General features: G+C 37.2%; 1 protein-coding gene across 23 annotated transcripts in view; it reads left to right on the forward strand.

The window, feature by feature from the left end:
• The window catches only part of LOC133841680 (transient receptor potential cation channel trpm), a 60537-nt gene that overhangs the window by 43071 nt on the left and 2907 nt on the right, over positions 1 to 14559 (forward strand). For 6 of the 23 annotated variants that reach the window (XM_062274337.1, XM_062274336.1, XM_062274339.1 and 3 more), the window contains 19 exons: positions 4 to 215; positions 282 to 434; positions 740 to 814; positions 2478 to 2534; positions 3136 to 3174; positions 3969 to 4121; positions 4333 to 4490; positions 4874 to 5064; positions 6082 to 6227; positions 7149 to 7526; positions 9306 to 9405; positions 9499 to 9620; positions 9699 to 9822; positions 10171 to 10403; positions 11297 to 11614; positions 11742 to 12123; positions 13136 to 13342; positions 13823 to 13960; positions 14374 to 14531. In XM_062274337.1, the coding sequence (XP_062130321.1) occupies positions 4 to 215; positions 282 to 434; positions 740 to 814; positions 2478 to 2534; positions 3136 to 3174; positions 3969 to 4121; positions 4333 to 4490; positions 4874 to 5064; positions 6082 to 6227; positions 7149 to 7526; positions 9306 to 9405; positions 9499 to 9620; positions 9699 to 9822; positions 10171 to 10403; positions 11297 to 11614; positions 11742 to 12123; positions 13136 to 13342; positions 13823 to 13960; positions 14374 to 14531 (3344 nt within the window). Of the gene's footprint in view, positions 1 to 3; positions 216 to 281; positions 435 to 739; positions 815 to 1447; positions 1511 to 2477; positions 2535 to 3135; positions 3175 to 3968; positions 4122 to 4332; positions 4491 to 4873; positions 5065 to 6081; positions 6228 to 7148; positions 7527 to 9305; positions 9406 to 9498; positions 9621 to 9698; positions 9823 to 10170; positions 10404 to 11296; positions 11615 to 11741; positions 12124 to 13135; positions 13343 to 13822; positions 13961 to 14373; positions 14532 to 14559 lie in introns of all 23 variants that reach the window. The other 17 variants (XM_062274346.1, XM_062274347.1, XM_062274348.1 and 14 more) reach the window with 13 other exon arrangements.

Here is a 14559-nt window from a genome sequence, read left to right on the forward strand (position 1 = left end):
CAGGCAACAAACTGCTGGACTTTAGCTATCGACAGGACGCAGAGAAGGCACAACGTTTGCTCACCTGCGAACTGCACTCGTGGTCCAATCAAAGCTGTCTCTCCCTCGCCGTGGCAGCTAACCATCGTGCTCTACTCGCCCATCCCTGCAGTCAGGTAATTCTGGCAGATCTCTGGATGGGCGGACTGCGAACACGCAAGAATACTAATTTCAAGGTGCGTTTTGTGACGCTTCTCTCCTCTGCTGATTGATTAAACTGTTTTTGTGTTTTCACCTGACAGGTCATTTTGGGTCTAATCATGCCGTTATACATCAGGCAATTGGACTTCAAGTCGAAGGAGGAGCTGCAACAGATGCCCCAGACGGAGGAAGAGCATTTGGAGAATCAAAATCTCGACAATGACGATTCAGATCGTTCGCAGCCCGATGCTGAGGTAAGTTCCACAATTGTCAATTGATTGCAATTTTATCCTTAAGTGTATCCGAAATTTTCTTTAAATTGATTTTTTTATTTTTTTTTTTTGCTAATTTCTAACCAAGTGTTTTGTTTATAAATTTTAATTGTAATTACCATAAATATTTCAGCTAAGCTAAAAATATAATTATTATATAAACAGAGCATTACTCATACTACTTACTACTACTATTGCTACTATATATATATATATATTTGCTATTCATACCTAACAATATGCCCTACCAACAAAAAAAACTACTACCCACTCTATATTTGTTTTAGAATGCCCTTTTAAAAGCCAAAAGATCCATTTCCTTGAGATATAGGATGGGCGCGGGCAGTAATAATCGCGACAAGGTAGTAAAAAAAAAATGTCAACAGATACAAAGAAACAAAAACAAAACAAAACAAAATAATATGAAATCAAACATTACTCGAAACATAACATATGTGTATCTATCTATCTATGTATTCGTTTATATACTTACTATACTTATTCGCATATGTTACTTGATGTGCTTTCCACAGTCTGTTTTGTCTGTCGGTTTCGTTTCTGTTATCTCTGTTTCCTATTCCCTCCTTCGATCTACCGTACTCTACTCTACTCTACTTATATATCTCCGTTTTTATGTACCAATCTAATTATGTGTAACGACATTACTTTAATTTATGGCATCACATTTGTAAGGTATTGTGTATTTAGTTGATTTTTATTGATTTTTCTTGGCAATCCGTCAATTGGTCAGTTATTTTTGGTCAAGTCAGGCGAGGCAACACGCACACACCCACACACACACACCGACACACGCACACTCGATTTAATGTTTAATTAATTAAATAGATATTGCAGTTGGTTTAGTTTTACTTTTGATCTAACATACACAGTCTCCCGTCTTCTCTGCCTCTCTCTACTTTCTCTCTCTCTCTCTTTGCGTTCTCTTGTCTCTTTCTCTGTATTCTATATACGATGCAAAATGAATCGCGTCAAAGAGCAAATTAATACAAGTTGAAAAGAGCTCACCATCTTTTCACAGTGTTAGGAACTCAACAGATGTAAGTCTTCAACTTCTTCCACATAGAGCAAATGCCAAAACACTTCAACCACACATCCACTTGAACATATGGATTCAATCTCAACTGCTTTCAATGCACAACACACACACATATTCAGTTCAACTTTTTGTTTTAAGTTCCATATTAAGTGCGAATGACCATTAGCTATTTAATAATCATAATATCAATGGCAGTCAGTGTCCCAAGGCTTAAGGCTTCATTTAAAGTTCAATTAAGTAATAATCTTAATGGGCACACAGGCACCCTCACACTCACACACACACACAGAGCAATGTATATACTCTCCTATTTCCCTTCTTCCCTCTCTAGACTCCTGCTTAAGGGTCTATCAAACTGTTTGCTTGTGTTGTGCTGCCAGCTCTGAAGAGGAAATCTCTGCATTTGCGCAAATATTGTTTTTCACTTACACACAGAGAGGCCTTTAAACACACACTCCCACACATTCACATAGTTATATACATATACACATACTCATATATGCTAAATTGAATTCTATGACAGCCGTTGAAAATCCTTTAATCAGAAAATCAAATTAACATCCATTGAACTAGCTGAATGGATTTCTCTTCTCTCCTCCCATTTTTTTTTTGTTTTTGAGTTCTATTTTTCGTTGCAGTTTTGTGTTGTAATATTGTATCTACTACACTATAAACACGAATTGTTGTGGAATGCATGTGTAAAAAATTGATAAAGCATTTAGTTATTTAATGCATTAAGTGTGTGTCTTTTGTGTGCGCGCGAGTGTGTGTGTGTGTAAATAGATTTGCACACATTCATCGAAACAATTCTTAAGTTTATTCACACGCATTTTTATAGACTTCATTTAGCGAGTAAAAAACTTATAAACACACACAACAAGAATAAGAAAAAGCAAAGCATAAATACGTAAACGTGAATTGTTATTTATTTAAAATGCGATCTATGTGCCCCCCTCAACCTGTTGCAGGCTCTATTGGCGGATACTTATTCAGTGCGCGATACAAAAGTACACGAAAATGGAAAAGTGAGTAGATTCACAACTACATACAAATCGAAACAACACTCTCTCAGACTCAGACAACAACACACACACGTACATATACTAGTACAAGTATTACACTTCATTTCATTGAGAACTTTGAATTGAATGCGCTACAAATTTCTTTATCTACATATATTGGTAAACTTTTCATAATACTTTTCATTTGTGTGTGGCAGCCAATAATAAAAAAAAAAAAACAATTATAAATAAATTACAAATGTATTGTCTAGCACAATTATAAATAAAACGATTTTTAGCAGTTGCGATCACATGCATATATTTAGATATGTGTGTGCGCATACGTTACGCATACGTCCCGTAGTCCTGCTCCCGTTTCCCCCCGTTTTTTAGCTGAGTGAAAAGTGCTGCTGTAAAAAGAAAACATATGACAAAACATATGATCAATAAATTTTCGTTCCATTTACTTACTCTCTTTCCTCTCACATGTTAAATATTATTTTTTAAATACACAAACTCTCAATTTACTCGCCCAGTTATCAAAATATACTACTTCACATAGACAAAACCAAAACCAAAAAAAAAAAAGTATGTTACTCGTACTCGTATCGTATCAATTTTGCAGGTTAATCTCACTGCTGGAGCGGAAGAAGCACCCTCCAAAGTTAGTTGAACCCCAAGTTTATAGTTTATTTCATTTAGAAATTTTCGTTTCTAGTATTTCATATTTTCACCTCTACATTATTTATTTCAATTCGATATGTAAATATGCTAATACAAATACAAATTTGTCTATCTAGCTGTCTAGTTTCAATCGATATCGATATGAGTTGGGTTAGATTTGCTTTTGATGCTTTCCATATATCAACTTAAATATAAAATAGTATTACTTGAATTTTGTTGTACAGTTATTGCAGCCTAGCATAAGTATTGTAGTATTCATAGTTAATTACAGATGTTTATTCAAAATGCCACCAAAAAAAAAACCACCAACAAAAATACAAAATTTTTGATTGCTACGTTTTTCTGCATGTTTCACTTGCTTATTGAGAGGCTTTAAACTAATTGGCAGTCAATTAATTAGAACTCAACCACTTTTCAATGCAGTGCACACACGCAATTAAAATAGCATCAATTTACCTCACTTACATATATCGATAAATATGTATATACGATTGTATTTATGTAGGTTAGATGCGGCGTATACGTAATATTTGCCAAATGCACCATTTTCAAATAGTTTTCATTTTTTTTTTTTCGCTAGTCGTTTTCGCACTTTGAATGCTTGCGATATAATTGAATTCAACTCAATATTCAATATTCATACTACTCGTACTAATTCACCTGCATTTCACCAGCTGCAAAACATTTGCTGCTGCCATTTGACGAAAGCAATTTTAATGCAATTTCAATTTCTTGTCCGCGGGGGCACACACACACACTCACACACATACACAGGTTTCGTTGACTGATTCGGATCCGTCACAGTTTCGAGAATTCTTTCATCTGTCGGAATACACGAACGAGATCAAGCAGCATCAACCGCTGCGATTAAAGAAGAAGTTTTACGAGTTCTACACGGCGCCCATTACCAAGTTCTGGGCTGATTCGGTAAGCGCACTTTCGTATACGTTTTCTTTTTTTTAATTATTAGCTAGCGGAAATTAGCAGCCAGTGTTTTAATTTCCGTTGACAGACAGCCTGTGTGGCATTGACTAACGGATAAGTGTTTAGTGTTTTTCCCTGTTCGCTGTATTTAATTATTTCATGTTGTTTTTCTCGCCTGACACCTTGTTGTTTTTTTTTTGGTTTTGTATCCTAGATTGCGTACATGTTCTTTTTGATAATGTTCTCGTTCACGGTGCTGGTGAAAATGGGACCGATGCCAAGGTGGCAAGAATGGTATTCCATAGCATACATTACCACGCTCGGGTTTGAGAAGGTGCGTGAGATTGTATCCTCCGAGCCGGTGGCCATTACGTAAGTAACTCCAAAAAACAAGTTTAGCGTGAACTTTTCACTCATTCGTTCGTTTGTGTTTCGTTTTTGTTCGTTTTTCGGTTTAATTGCATTCAATTTAATGATTATAAATGAGGCACAAGCGAGTACAAGATCTGGGCATACTTTATGCCCCTGTGCATTTTGATTACTTGGCTTCGTTTTTAATGCGCTTCTCGAGGGTCAGAACCAGAGGCTAGGCCCTCAGTTTGTTCGCTCTTGATTTACGGCTTTCGATTTCTACGCCATCTCGACGCAACCAACGCGTTCAACATTCAACGTTCATTAATGCGATTCTGTTGCGGTTGCTACTTGGCTTCTGCTGCTTGTCGTTGCTCTTGTTGTTGTCATTGTTGTTATTGCAGGCATAAATTCTCGGTGTGGGCATGGAACATGTGGAATCCATGCGATGGTGCTGCCATAATACTCTTTCTCATCGGCCTCGCATTTCGCTTTCGACCCGCCACCATGGACATTGGTCGCGTTATTTACTGCGTGGACAGCATCTATTGGTATTTGCGCATATTAAACATTCTCGGCGTCAACAAGTATTTGGGTAAGTTGCCAGTCTAGCTAACTATTATATATGTATGTATACACAAAAAAAAAAAAATAATTCAATAAATATGACGAGTTATGTCAGGAGTGGTATTAATAAACGGAAAACATGTTTAAATTCGTGTTGAAAATTTAAATATTTTTAAAACAGAAAATATTTTTTTTTTTTTTGTAAATACTGAATATATATGCTATTGTAATAATATCTATTCAGTAGTACTTTTACTTTATTTGGTTTAATACTATGTATAAACTTATTATCGAATCGCACAGCATTTTAACCTCCTAAAAAATGTCTCGTGACAGCTCTACTAACTGAGCTATGAACGAGGTCTCTGATACATAAATTAAAAGTGAAAAGCCTAAAGTAATAGATTCAGTATTTATTGTAGTAGTAAATATACTAGAATTAGTATTTGTTTCAGTAGTCAATCTAGTATTTTAGATATATATTGCCATTTGAATTCTAAATAAGGATTAATAAATTAATTTAATTTGCTTTTGTTGCATTCATTTGTAGTTTCTTATTCAGTACGACTTATAAACTTTTATGTCTTTGTGCAGTATTTTAACTTAGAATCTAGGTCCATCTAAAGATTTTTTTCGCTATTCTCAGTGCGTTAATTAAAAGTGTAAAACCTAAAATACTAGATTTAACATTTATTTAAGTAGTGAAAATACTTGATTAAATATTTGTTGTTCTAGTAAAAATACTAAATTTATCAATATATTACAAATACTAAATTTAGTATTGGTTTTAGTAGTAAAAATAATAAATGCAGTATTTATTTTAGTATTAAATCTAGTATTTTGGGATTATATAGTCATTTGATTTCTCAAACCGGATTAATTTAAAAATGTAATCCAAAATATATATTCATATGTACATGAGAATCCGATTAATTTAATAAACAATAGTTTAAAAGCTGGCCTTAAATGAACTTTGATTTACTTTTTACTTTTTTCTATGTGTACATATAAACTGAATAACTCGCGTTTTCTATTTGCCGTATAGGTCCATTGGTTACCATGATGGGCAAAATGGTCAAGAATATGATATATTTCGTGGTCTTGTTGGCTGTGGTGCTCATGAGTTTCGGTGTCAGTCGTCAGGCCATTCTCTATCCCAACAATGAGCCCACCTGGCGTCTAATCAGAGAGGTAGGTCAAAAAAAATATACATGGACTACATGTATTTATATTCGTATGTCTGGGTGTGAATGTGTTTGTGTATTTGTGAGCTTAATGAGCTGCTGCTGTCTGAGCAAACACTCTTGTAATTAATTATGGAAAACAAAAACGAAAACAAAAAAAGAAATTCTTGTAAATAAAAATAAATCTCCAGCTAAGCTGCTCACTTTGTTAGTCTGTGTGAGCGAGTGTGTATGTATGTGTGTGTGTGTCTCAAATATTTACATATGTATATTCGTATGTATGTATATGCTCTATGTACACTGACAATTTCCATTTGCAGCTTGACTTGTGTATTGTTGAAGAAAAGAAAATTACTAAAACGGAGTACATGCATTTACTTAAATAGCAAGAAAATGTTTTTTAACTCAATTTCCAAGTAGTACTAAATCAAATAAACATATATATATTTATATGCTATCTATATACTCGTAACTAAGTAGAACTCGGTTTTATGTTTATGTTTTTCATATATTTCATATTCTGATAAGTAGTTTTCATTGCTCAAGCATTCTCGATTATCGATTGGACTAACGACTCTTTCCCATTTTTATCTTTGTATTGTATTCTTCTTTCTTTCCTTATATGTTCAAAACCTTTTGAACACATCTGACTGAATACGGAAACTCTAAAAATGCCGTTTTTATACTCGCTCGATCGCAACACCATATAAAATCGCACTATTCACACACACACACACACACTCACACATAATGCTTCCAATTCACCATTATTCACTCTTGACTTTCTCTCACAACAACAACTCTATTCACTCTTTGCTCACAATGTATTTACAAATCCATGCAATCATAAATTTCTTGCATTCGCATTTCGCAATCTCAATCGCATTCGCATTCGCAATCCCTTGAATGAATACGCTCAAAATGGCAGGTTATTGCTGGCTCAATTGTAGCGCCCGGATTTCAAGGGGCTCTCGGCCATAATAGTCGTTCACACAATACACGTGTCGCTGGCTTTGGACCCGGCTCTTTTGCTGGCCATCATCGTAGCTATGCCGCATCAGCAGCAGCAGCCGCCGCCGCAGCAGCAGCCGCAGCAACAGGGACAACAAGCCCAACAGCAACAACAACATCAGCATCATCAACAACAACAACAACAACGATGGCCCCTGACGTTATGATGCCATCGATAACAACAACAACTCCAAGTACATCTACATCTGCCACAACAGATACAACAACAACAACAACAGAACATAGAGCCGATAGTCCAGAACTTCACAATTTCTTAGGCGGAAATCTGACAAATGTACAACAAAAATTGGTTTGCTATCTAGAGAAGAAATGTGTAGAAATTGAATTGAGCCCGCTGTCCGAAATATACTTAGAATACTATCATATGATGCTCGTACTAAATGGATATATACTTACTATACATATATATATATATGGCTATAGATGTCTATAGTTATTGTTGTGCCTACAAAAATATTCTTTCTTCAGTTTTCTATTCTTCTTTTTGTCTTAATTGGTTTCATATCGATTTCTTACCTTCTTTGTTTTAGAATGTACAACATCCGTGTTTTTGACCCGCTGCGATTTGTCCCTACTATATATATCTCTCTCTCTCTTTCTCTGTCTCTTTCTCTTCCCTCCACCCTTTTGTGTCTTTGTGACTCTCTCTCTGATTTCTGCTCCCAATTTTCACTTTATGCTGCGTTGAGCCTTTGACTGTTGTTGCCCCTCTCCAAAAAGTGATTGATATTGTGCTATTGTTGTTTCTGCTCGGAGCATAAATTAATATGTACTATACCTATTATTTTATATCATAAGCTCACACTTATTTTGCACTCGTATTTTAAGCATACAATCGAAAGTGTTAATTATTTATTATTTAAATTACCGACATTACTCTTGGGAGACATTATTTAAAATAAACTTATCGGAAATTGGAAAAAAACCGAAATTTTATAATGAATGTTTTGATAAACGCTTTCGACTGTATATATTACTTGTAAAATTTTTGCATGAGGCATGCGTTGAATTAATTCATTTAGAAAATTATAGAACTTGCATCTGATAAGTAAATGTGTGTACTCAGTTTTCAATATATTATAATTCGTATTTTACATGTGTAAACATTTCTTATATCTTTCATTCTTTCACTCCTACATTAACTGTCTATGTTTCTATCCCTTTTATCGCCTTTCTTCGTTTTACATTCTAATTTGAGGCCTTTTCTGAATAATGCAGTGTGTACTTCATTTATTGTTTTGCATGCGAAATGCTTTCGCTGTTTTACACAATGCCTTGCAGCTCTTTATGTGGACACAAGGTCCCCGACTCCGTCCCCATCCACGTCTCATGCGCATGTCCTGCAGCAGTTCCATGCAGCTGTTTCTGCTGCACCAGTTGAGATACTACCAAAGCTTTGTGTCTCATCATCATCGTAGCCTAAACACAACTCAACCGGGGACTGAAGCATATTTTCGCTGCATTTTGCTTTCTACATAAATTTCGCAATATGCAAATGTTGTTTGCTCAAATAAACTGTGCTTCCTTCCAAGTAATATCCTGATGCATATTTGATTTGAAAAGCGTTAGCTCACAAACAAAAATAAAAAAAAATAAAATCCGATTTTACTATTATTAAAGTATAACAACGCTTAAATACGTTTTCTTTGATTAAATTTCTTTTGATGAATATTTGCAATCAACTACCTGCTGTTTTTATTGAACGCAGTTGAATTCTTAATTAATTAATTTGAATTCATCAGAACTCCTTAAACTAGTTCTCCCGCAGTTAAGCTTGGCAAATTGCTAATGAAAAAAAAAGAAGAAAAAACTACTCAATGTTCATCCACATCCGCTTTAACACACATACCGTCACACCTCACACACATTCACACGCTTGACAGAATCCCCCAGAAAATTCTCTGTGTTGATGTGTAAAACTTGCATAAATGTTGACCCAGTCGGTAGCCGATGGTTAAGGCCCAAATTGAATTAAGCTTGGCCATTTTTGTGTGTGTTGCCCCAGCAGCAGCTGCCGTTTAATGATGCCTGTTTTTAATTTATCGTTTCACAGGTCACCTATCAACCCTACTTTATGTTGTACGGCGAGGTGTTTGCCGATGATATCGATCCACCCTGTGGCGAGGATCCACGTCAACCGGCCTGTGTCACCGGTGAGTTAAACACACAACACACACACACTTATCCGGCATTTACTTATACACTTAGTGTGTGTGTGTTTGTTTTTTAATATAAAAAATCCACAGGCCACTGGGTAACGCCGATAACGATGTCCATGTACCTTTTAATTGCCAATATACTGCTAATCAATCTGCTGATTGCCGTCTTCAATAATATATTCAACGAAGTCAACTCAGTGTCACATCAGGTACGTTTACGCTGCGTATACTTAATGTCCACTTAATGCGGAAACTCTATACATTTTCGATTTGCTTTCTGATTGCAGGTGTGGATGTTTCAGCGCTTTACAGTGGTCATGGAATACCAACAGAAACCCGTGCTGCCGCCACCGTTCATCGCTTTTTGCCATTTCTATTCCTTGCTCAAGTATTGTGTACGAAAAGCGAAAGGTGAGCCCGGCATGAGCAAGTTTAGCTTTGTTCCCTGTGAGTGAATCAATCGAGCAACGCTCCCATCTCCCAATCGAACAGCAATAATGTACAATTCTTTGTATTCTCTTTCCTCTGCTGCCATCTCTACAACTGACTCTGTCATCTTCGATTAACAATCGAACCGAAATCGTATTGAATCGAATTGATATGCAACTTTGATTATTGAATTATCAACCAAATTATTATATACATGTTATATTTCAATTTCTATTGTGATTCTACTCTCTTGATTATTTTTTCTGTATGTTCTTTTGTTTGCCTTTACTTATCAATTGACATGTGTCGCTGTCCTGTTTGTCTATATAGGATTGGAGGTGCAACGGGACAATGGTCTCAAGCTATTTCTCGAGAAGGACGATCTGGAGCGTCTGTATGACTTTGAGGAGGAGTGCGTTGAGGGCTTTTTCCATGAGCAGGAAATCATATTGAATCAGTCAACCGATGAGCGTGTCAAGAACACAACGGAGCGTGTCGAGACCATGTCACAGAAAATCGAGGACATCAATCAAAAGGAGAATATCCAAACAGCAACTGTGCAGGTGCGTAGCATTCGTTCCCACACACACACACAAAACACTCACTCATGACACTCATCTAAGCATTCAATTCGATGCCCAAATTTTAGTTGTTATGCAAATATGCCAATTTTTATACCTGTTACGAGATGGGGTAGAAGGGTATTATAGGTTAGTCAAAAGGGCAAATCTATATTGCAGTTGGAATGTTCAATTTTAAATCTATAAAGTACTTATGATCCATCCGGCGGAGTTTCAGAGCTAGTGTGTTCGATTTGTTTTAAACACTTTATATCTTTATTTATGATATGACAAATAATAAAATTCTCTGAAAATGAGTATCAGACATCTCACAGTTGAACACACAAGTCTGTAGCTGTCTGACTTGTGACTATTTAAACAGACATTACAGCAAAATAAAGTAAGGAACTTAATGTAAAAAACTTGTAGTGATAAAAGGTATTTAGAATTTAATATAATCAACTTTTATTGTACACAAAATCATAAATACTTTAGGGTAATTACTAAACAATAGAGCAAAGAACAAATATATAAAATTCGAAGAAATCATTGTATACTATAAAAATGTGTATCGGATATTTTACAGTCGAACACAAAAGTGCAGCCTTCTTACTTTCTTAGGTTTTCTTTTTTTCTGTGCTTGCTGAATGAGTCTTTGGCACATTAATTTGGATTTTTACTCGTATTGACAGCAGAGACAGACAAACAGGCAGCGAGCAGTAGTTAAATTGGAAATGTCCACAAAATGTCGAGCAGCTGGACACGAGCTCATTCGTATGCTGTGGCCATACTCAAAAGTGATGGGGAGGGGAGAAAAGGGGGCTAGGAGTATTTGAATTCTTATTGCAATTTTCATTCGATATCATATGGGGCTATGGTTTGCTTTCTGTTTGCAGAACATTGAATTCCGTTTGCGCAAAATGGAGGAGTCTGCCGAGCAGATACTGTCGCATCTGGGCGTCATACATCGCTTCATGTCCACCCACACCGCTGGCACCGACGATTTGCGCGGCTCCGTGATGAACATTCCAGGTGAAATGCATCGCATGCGCACCATTTCAATGACCGACACCGAGGGTGGCGTCATTGGCGGTGTTCCTGGTCCAGGCAGTGGCGGAGGAGGAGGCGGTGGCGGTGGCGGTGGCGGTGTTGGCAGCAGTAGCATTGCTGCGGGACTGGGACTGAGTGCAACACTTACTTTAAATTCGCTGCAGGTGCGTTGCCTCAGTTTGTTTTTGCGTTTTACTTTTGCCTTTAGCCTGTTGCTCTTACCACAAAACTGTTTGTGTGTGTGTGTGTGTGTGTGGGGATGCTGCTGCTCTCTGTTCTCTTCTTTGATAGGTTAACAATCGACGGCGTTTCAATCGCTCGCTAACCGAAGTGCGACCGGATGCGTACATCTTGGATGAGGGCACACACTTTGAGGTTGTGCCGCTGCCCGAAGAGCCCGACGAAGTGGTCAAGTCACAAGAGGCCCTCAACGAGCAGGTGGTCCGCAAGGCCTCAATGCAATCCGAGCCCGATTCGGACATCTATTTGCCACTGTCGCAGCGGCCTTCGACCTGTGAGACGGTGAAGCGGACGCCATATGTGACTGTGCGCCAGGATACGGGAGCCAGCACCGAGAGCAAGGACACGCTCACACCGATGGGCAACGATGATGATCAGACGCTCGTTGGTGGCGACAATTCCGATGATGCGGCGCCCGATATGACTTTCGAGGGTAATTTGCCTCACCTGTTTCTATAGTTTCATTTTGTTTCGTTTCGATTTTTATTTGTTTTTGTTTCGGTTTCATTTAATACCCTGTTCCCATTGAAGTGCAGCGTAATAGGAAGAAGGCATCAACTGCCATAGTGCTTATATACGTTTAAATTGTATTAAGAAACTTTCGATATACATAGGATGTTTCAAGTTTATTTCATGAATTAACACAATTGTTATACGTATGTATATTTATACCCACTGTCTACAAATAATGCTCCTTATAAGAAAAATCAGATTTTAAGATCTCATAAAGTATATATATTTTTGATCAGCGACAACATCCGATACCATATATATTCGTCTGTCTGCCTGAACTTTTGTATCTACATATAAACAAAAAGATCTTAGAGTCTATTAGTGATAAAAACTACATATTTTTGGTTGGGATCAAATTGAATACTGAGAAGTTATTCAAGAAATACTTTTTAATATAATTTTATTTTTGTTTTAATATTTTTTATGCTCTTAATTACATCTCTTAACAATCTGGTTTATTTTTACCATAGAGTATACGGTATATTTTGAAGGCAGTAGGATATCAATGAATGAAATATAGCCCTTCTTATGTTTAAGTATTTTTTGGTATACTAATGGTGTATATTTTAACAATGCATTTATTGGAATAGATAATGGATATCTTACAGTTTTAGCTTTGCAATTTGTTTAATCTGCCAAAAAATCATTAAATTAATTGCTTTATTATGTTAACTACGCTTTAGTGAAATAGACTTTTATATGCATTAGCTTTGGGAACAGGTTATTTCATAGTCGAGCACTCTCGACTTTATCTTTACTCATATTACTGTGTTTTCTTTTGCTTTCTGTTTGTCTCTCTCTGTGTTTTCTCGTTTCTGTTTGCTTTATTTTCCTTGTGTTCTATTCTCGCTTCTATGTTGCATCAGCAAGACACCATCGCCTTGTTTGAACCTCAATAAAAACGTATCCCAAATTATTCGCATACTACACAGCTGCCAGGCACCGAGCGATGCGTCAACGCACCGTCTCGCTCTGCCGCCGGAACTCGGAGACGTACTCGCTGACCGGAGCGGACATCAATCGCTCGCACATTAGCCTCAATCAGTTGGCAACGCTGTCGCGCCGCCAGCTGAGTCTGACACAGTCTGAGCCGGATAGTGACAAGGATACGCCAGTGGCCAGTGGTGGCCCACCGCCAGGTAAATGTTGAACAAATACTAAATTAGAGAGAAAGAACAAAAGATAGATATGCATAAACATATATCTATTGTATGTAGAGAGAAATACACACAAACACATACACATTCAATGAGAATGAAAGAATGCAGTAGCTGCAAGAAATGCGCTCCAAAGTTCTGGTTACTAACCCTTTCATGCCCAAAACAACAACATCCGTCTAACTAATCTCCAACTAATCCAACCAAAAACCTAAAAAAAAAGTACCAAACATGCGACCAATCCAAGCAAACGAATTGGCAACTAAAAAATTGCATTAATCCACAACCAAAAAAAAAGTTAAACAAAAAAATATGAGTACTTCATACAATGCACAACTCGTACTATATTTTTTCTCTCGCCGCACACTACTACAAAATTTCTTTTGTTGTTGACGCATTTTCAATCAAAAAACCAAAAACAAAACAAAAACCAACCGTAACCTAAACTCGACTCAACTCTAGGTAAATCAGTATTGCATGCGAAACCCTCCAGAAATATATTGCTGAAACTGCACAGCGAGTACACATCGATAACGGACGAACTGGAGAGCGTCTGCCATTTGATTGCTTCGCCGATCGTCTCGCTGCAGAGCAACCAAGGTAAGTTGGTGTTGTGGCCATCCACCCAGCTGGTTGACAATACGACTCGGGGCAAGCCACCACCGCCCACAAGCAACCACAACCAAAACCAACCCTTCCACACCCGCCCAACAAACAAAAAGCAACAACTACACCCCCCTACTTTCTTCTACTCTCCTAGCGTTTGCTATATATAGTATATATTTTTAGCGTTATCATTTGTTTGCCAAACTCCAACTGCAACTCCAGCAAAAAAAGAAAAAAATCTGAAACTGAAATTGTAATTTGTAAATAGCTAACCAGGCGTATGCGTAATATTCATTTGCCTTCTGCTTGTGCCAAATAAACCCCTAAAAAACAGCACTACGCCTGCCTTAACGCAACAGCTTGTCAAATACTCAAATTTATATGCTGTGTTTTCATTCGTTTCACAGCCTCCTTGGATCGCCCCAAGACGGAAATGTCACGTGCCGAGGCCGCGGCGTTGCTGGAGAAGAAGCATCTGAAGGAGTGCGAGGAGAACGACTATCGCATACTCGAGGGTCTCTTCGAGGCACGCGGCTCCATCGATGCCAGCGTTCAGCCCTATGAGGTAACACACAAAATACTATACTTCATTA

This window comes from Drosophila sulfurigaster, chromosome 3 (assembly GCF_023558435.1).
Source record: "Drosophila sulfurigaster albostrigata strain 15112-1811.04 chromosome 3, ASM2355843v2, whole genome shotgun sequence".
NCBI lineage: Eukaryota > Metazoa > Arthropoda > Insecta > Diptera > Drosophilidae > Drosophila > Drosophila sulfurigaster.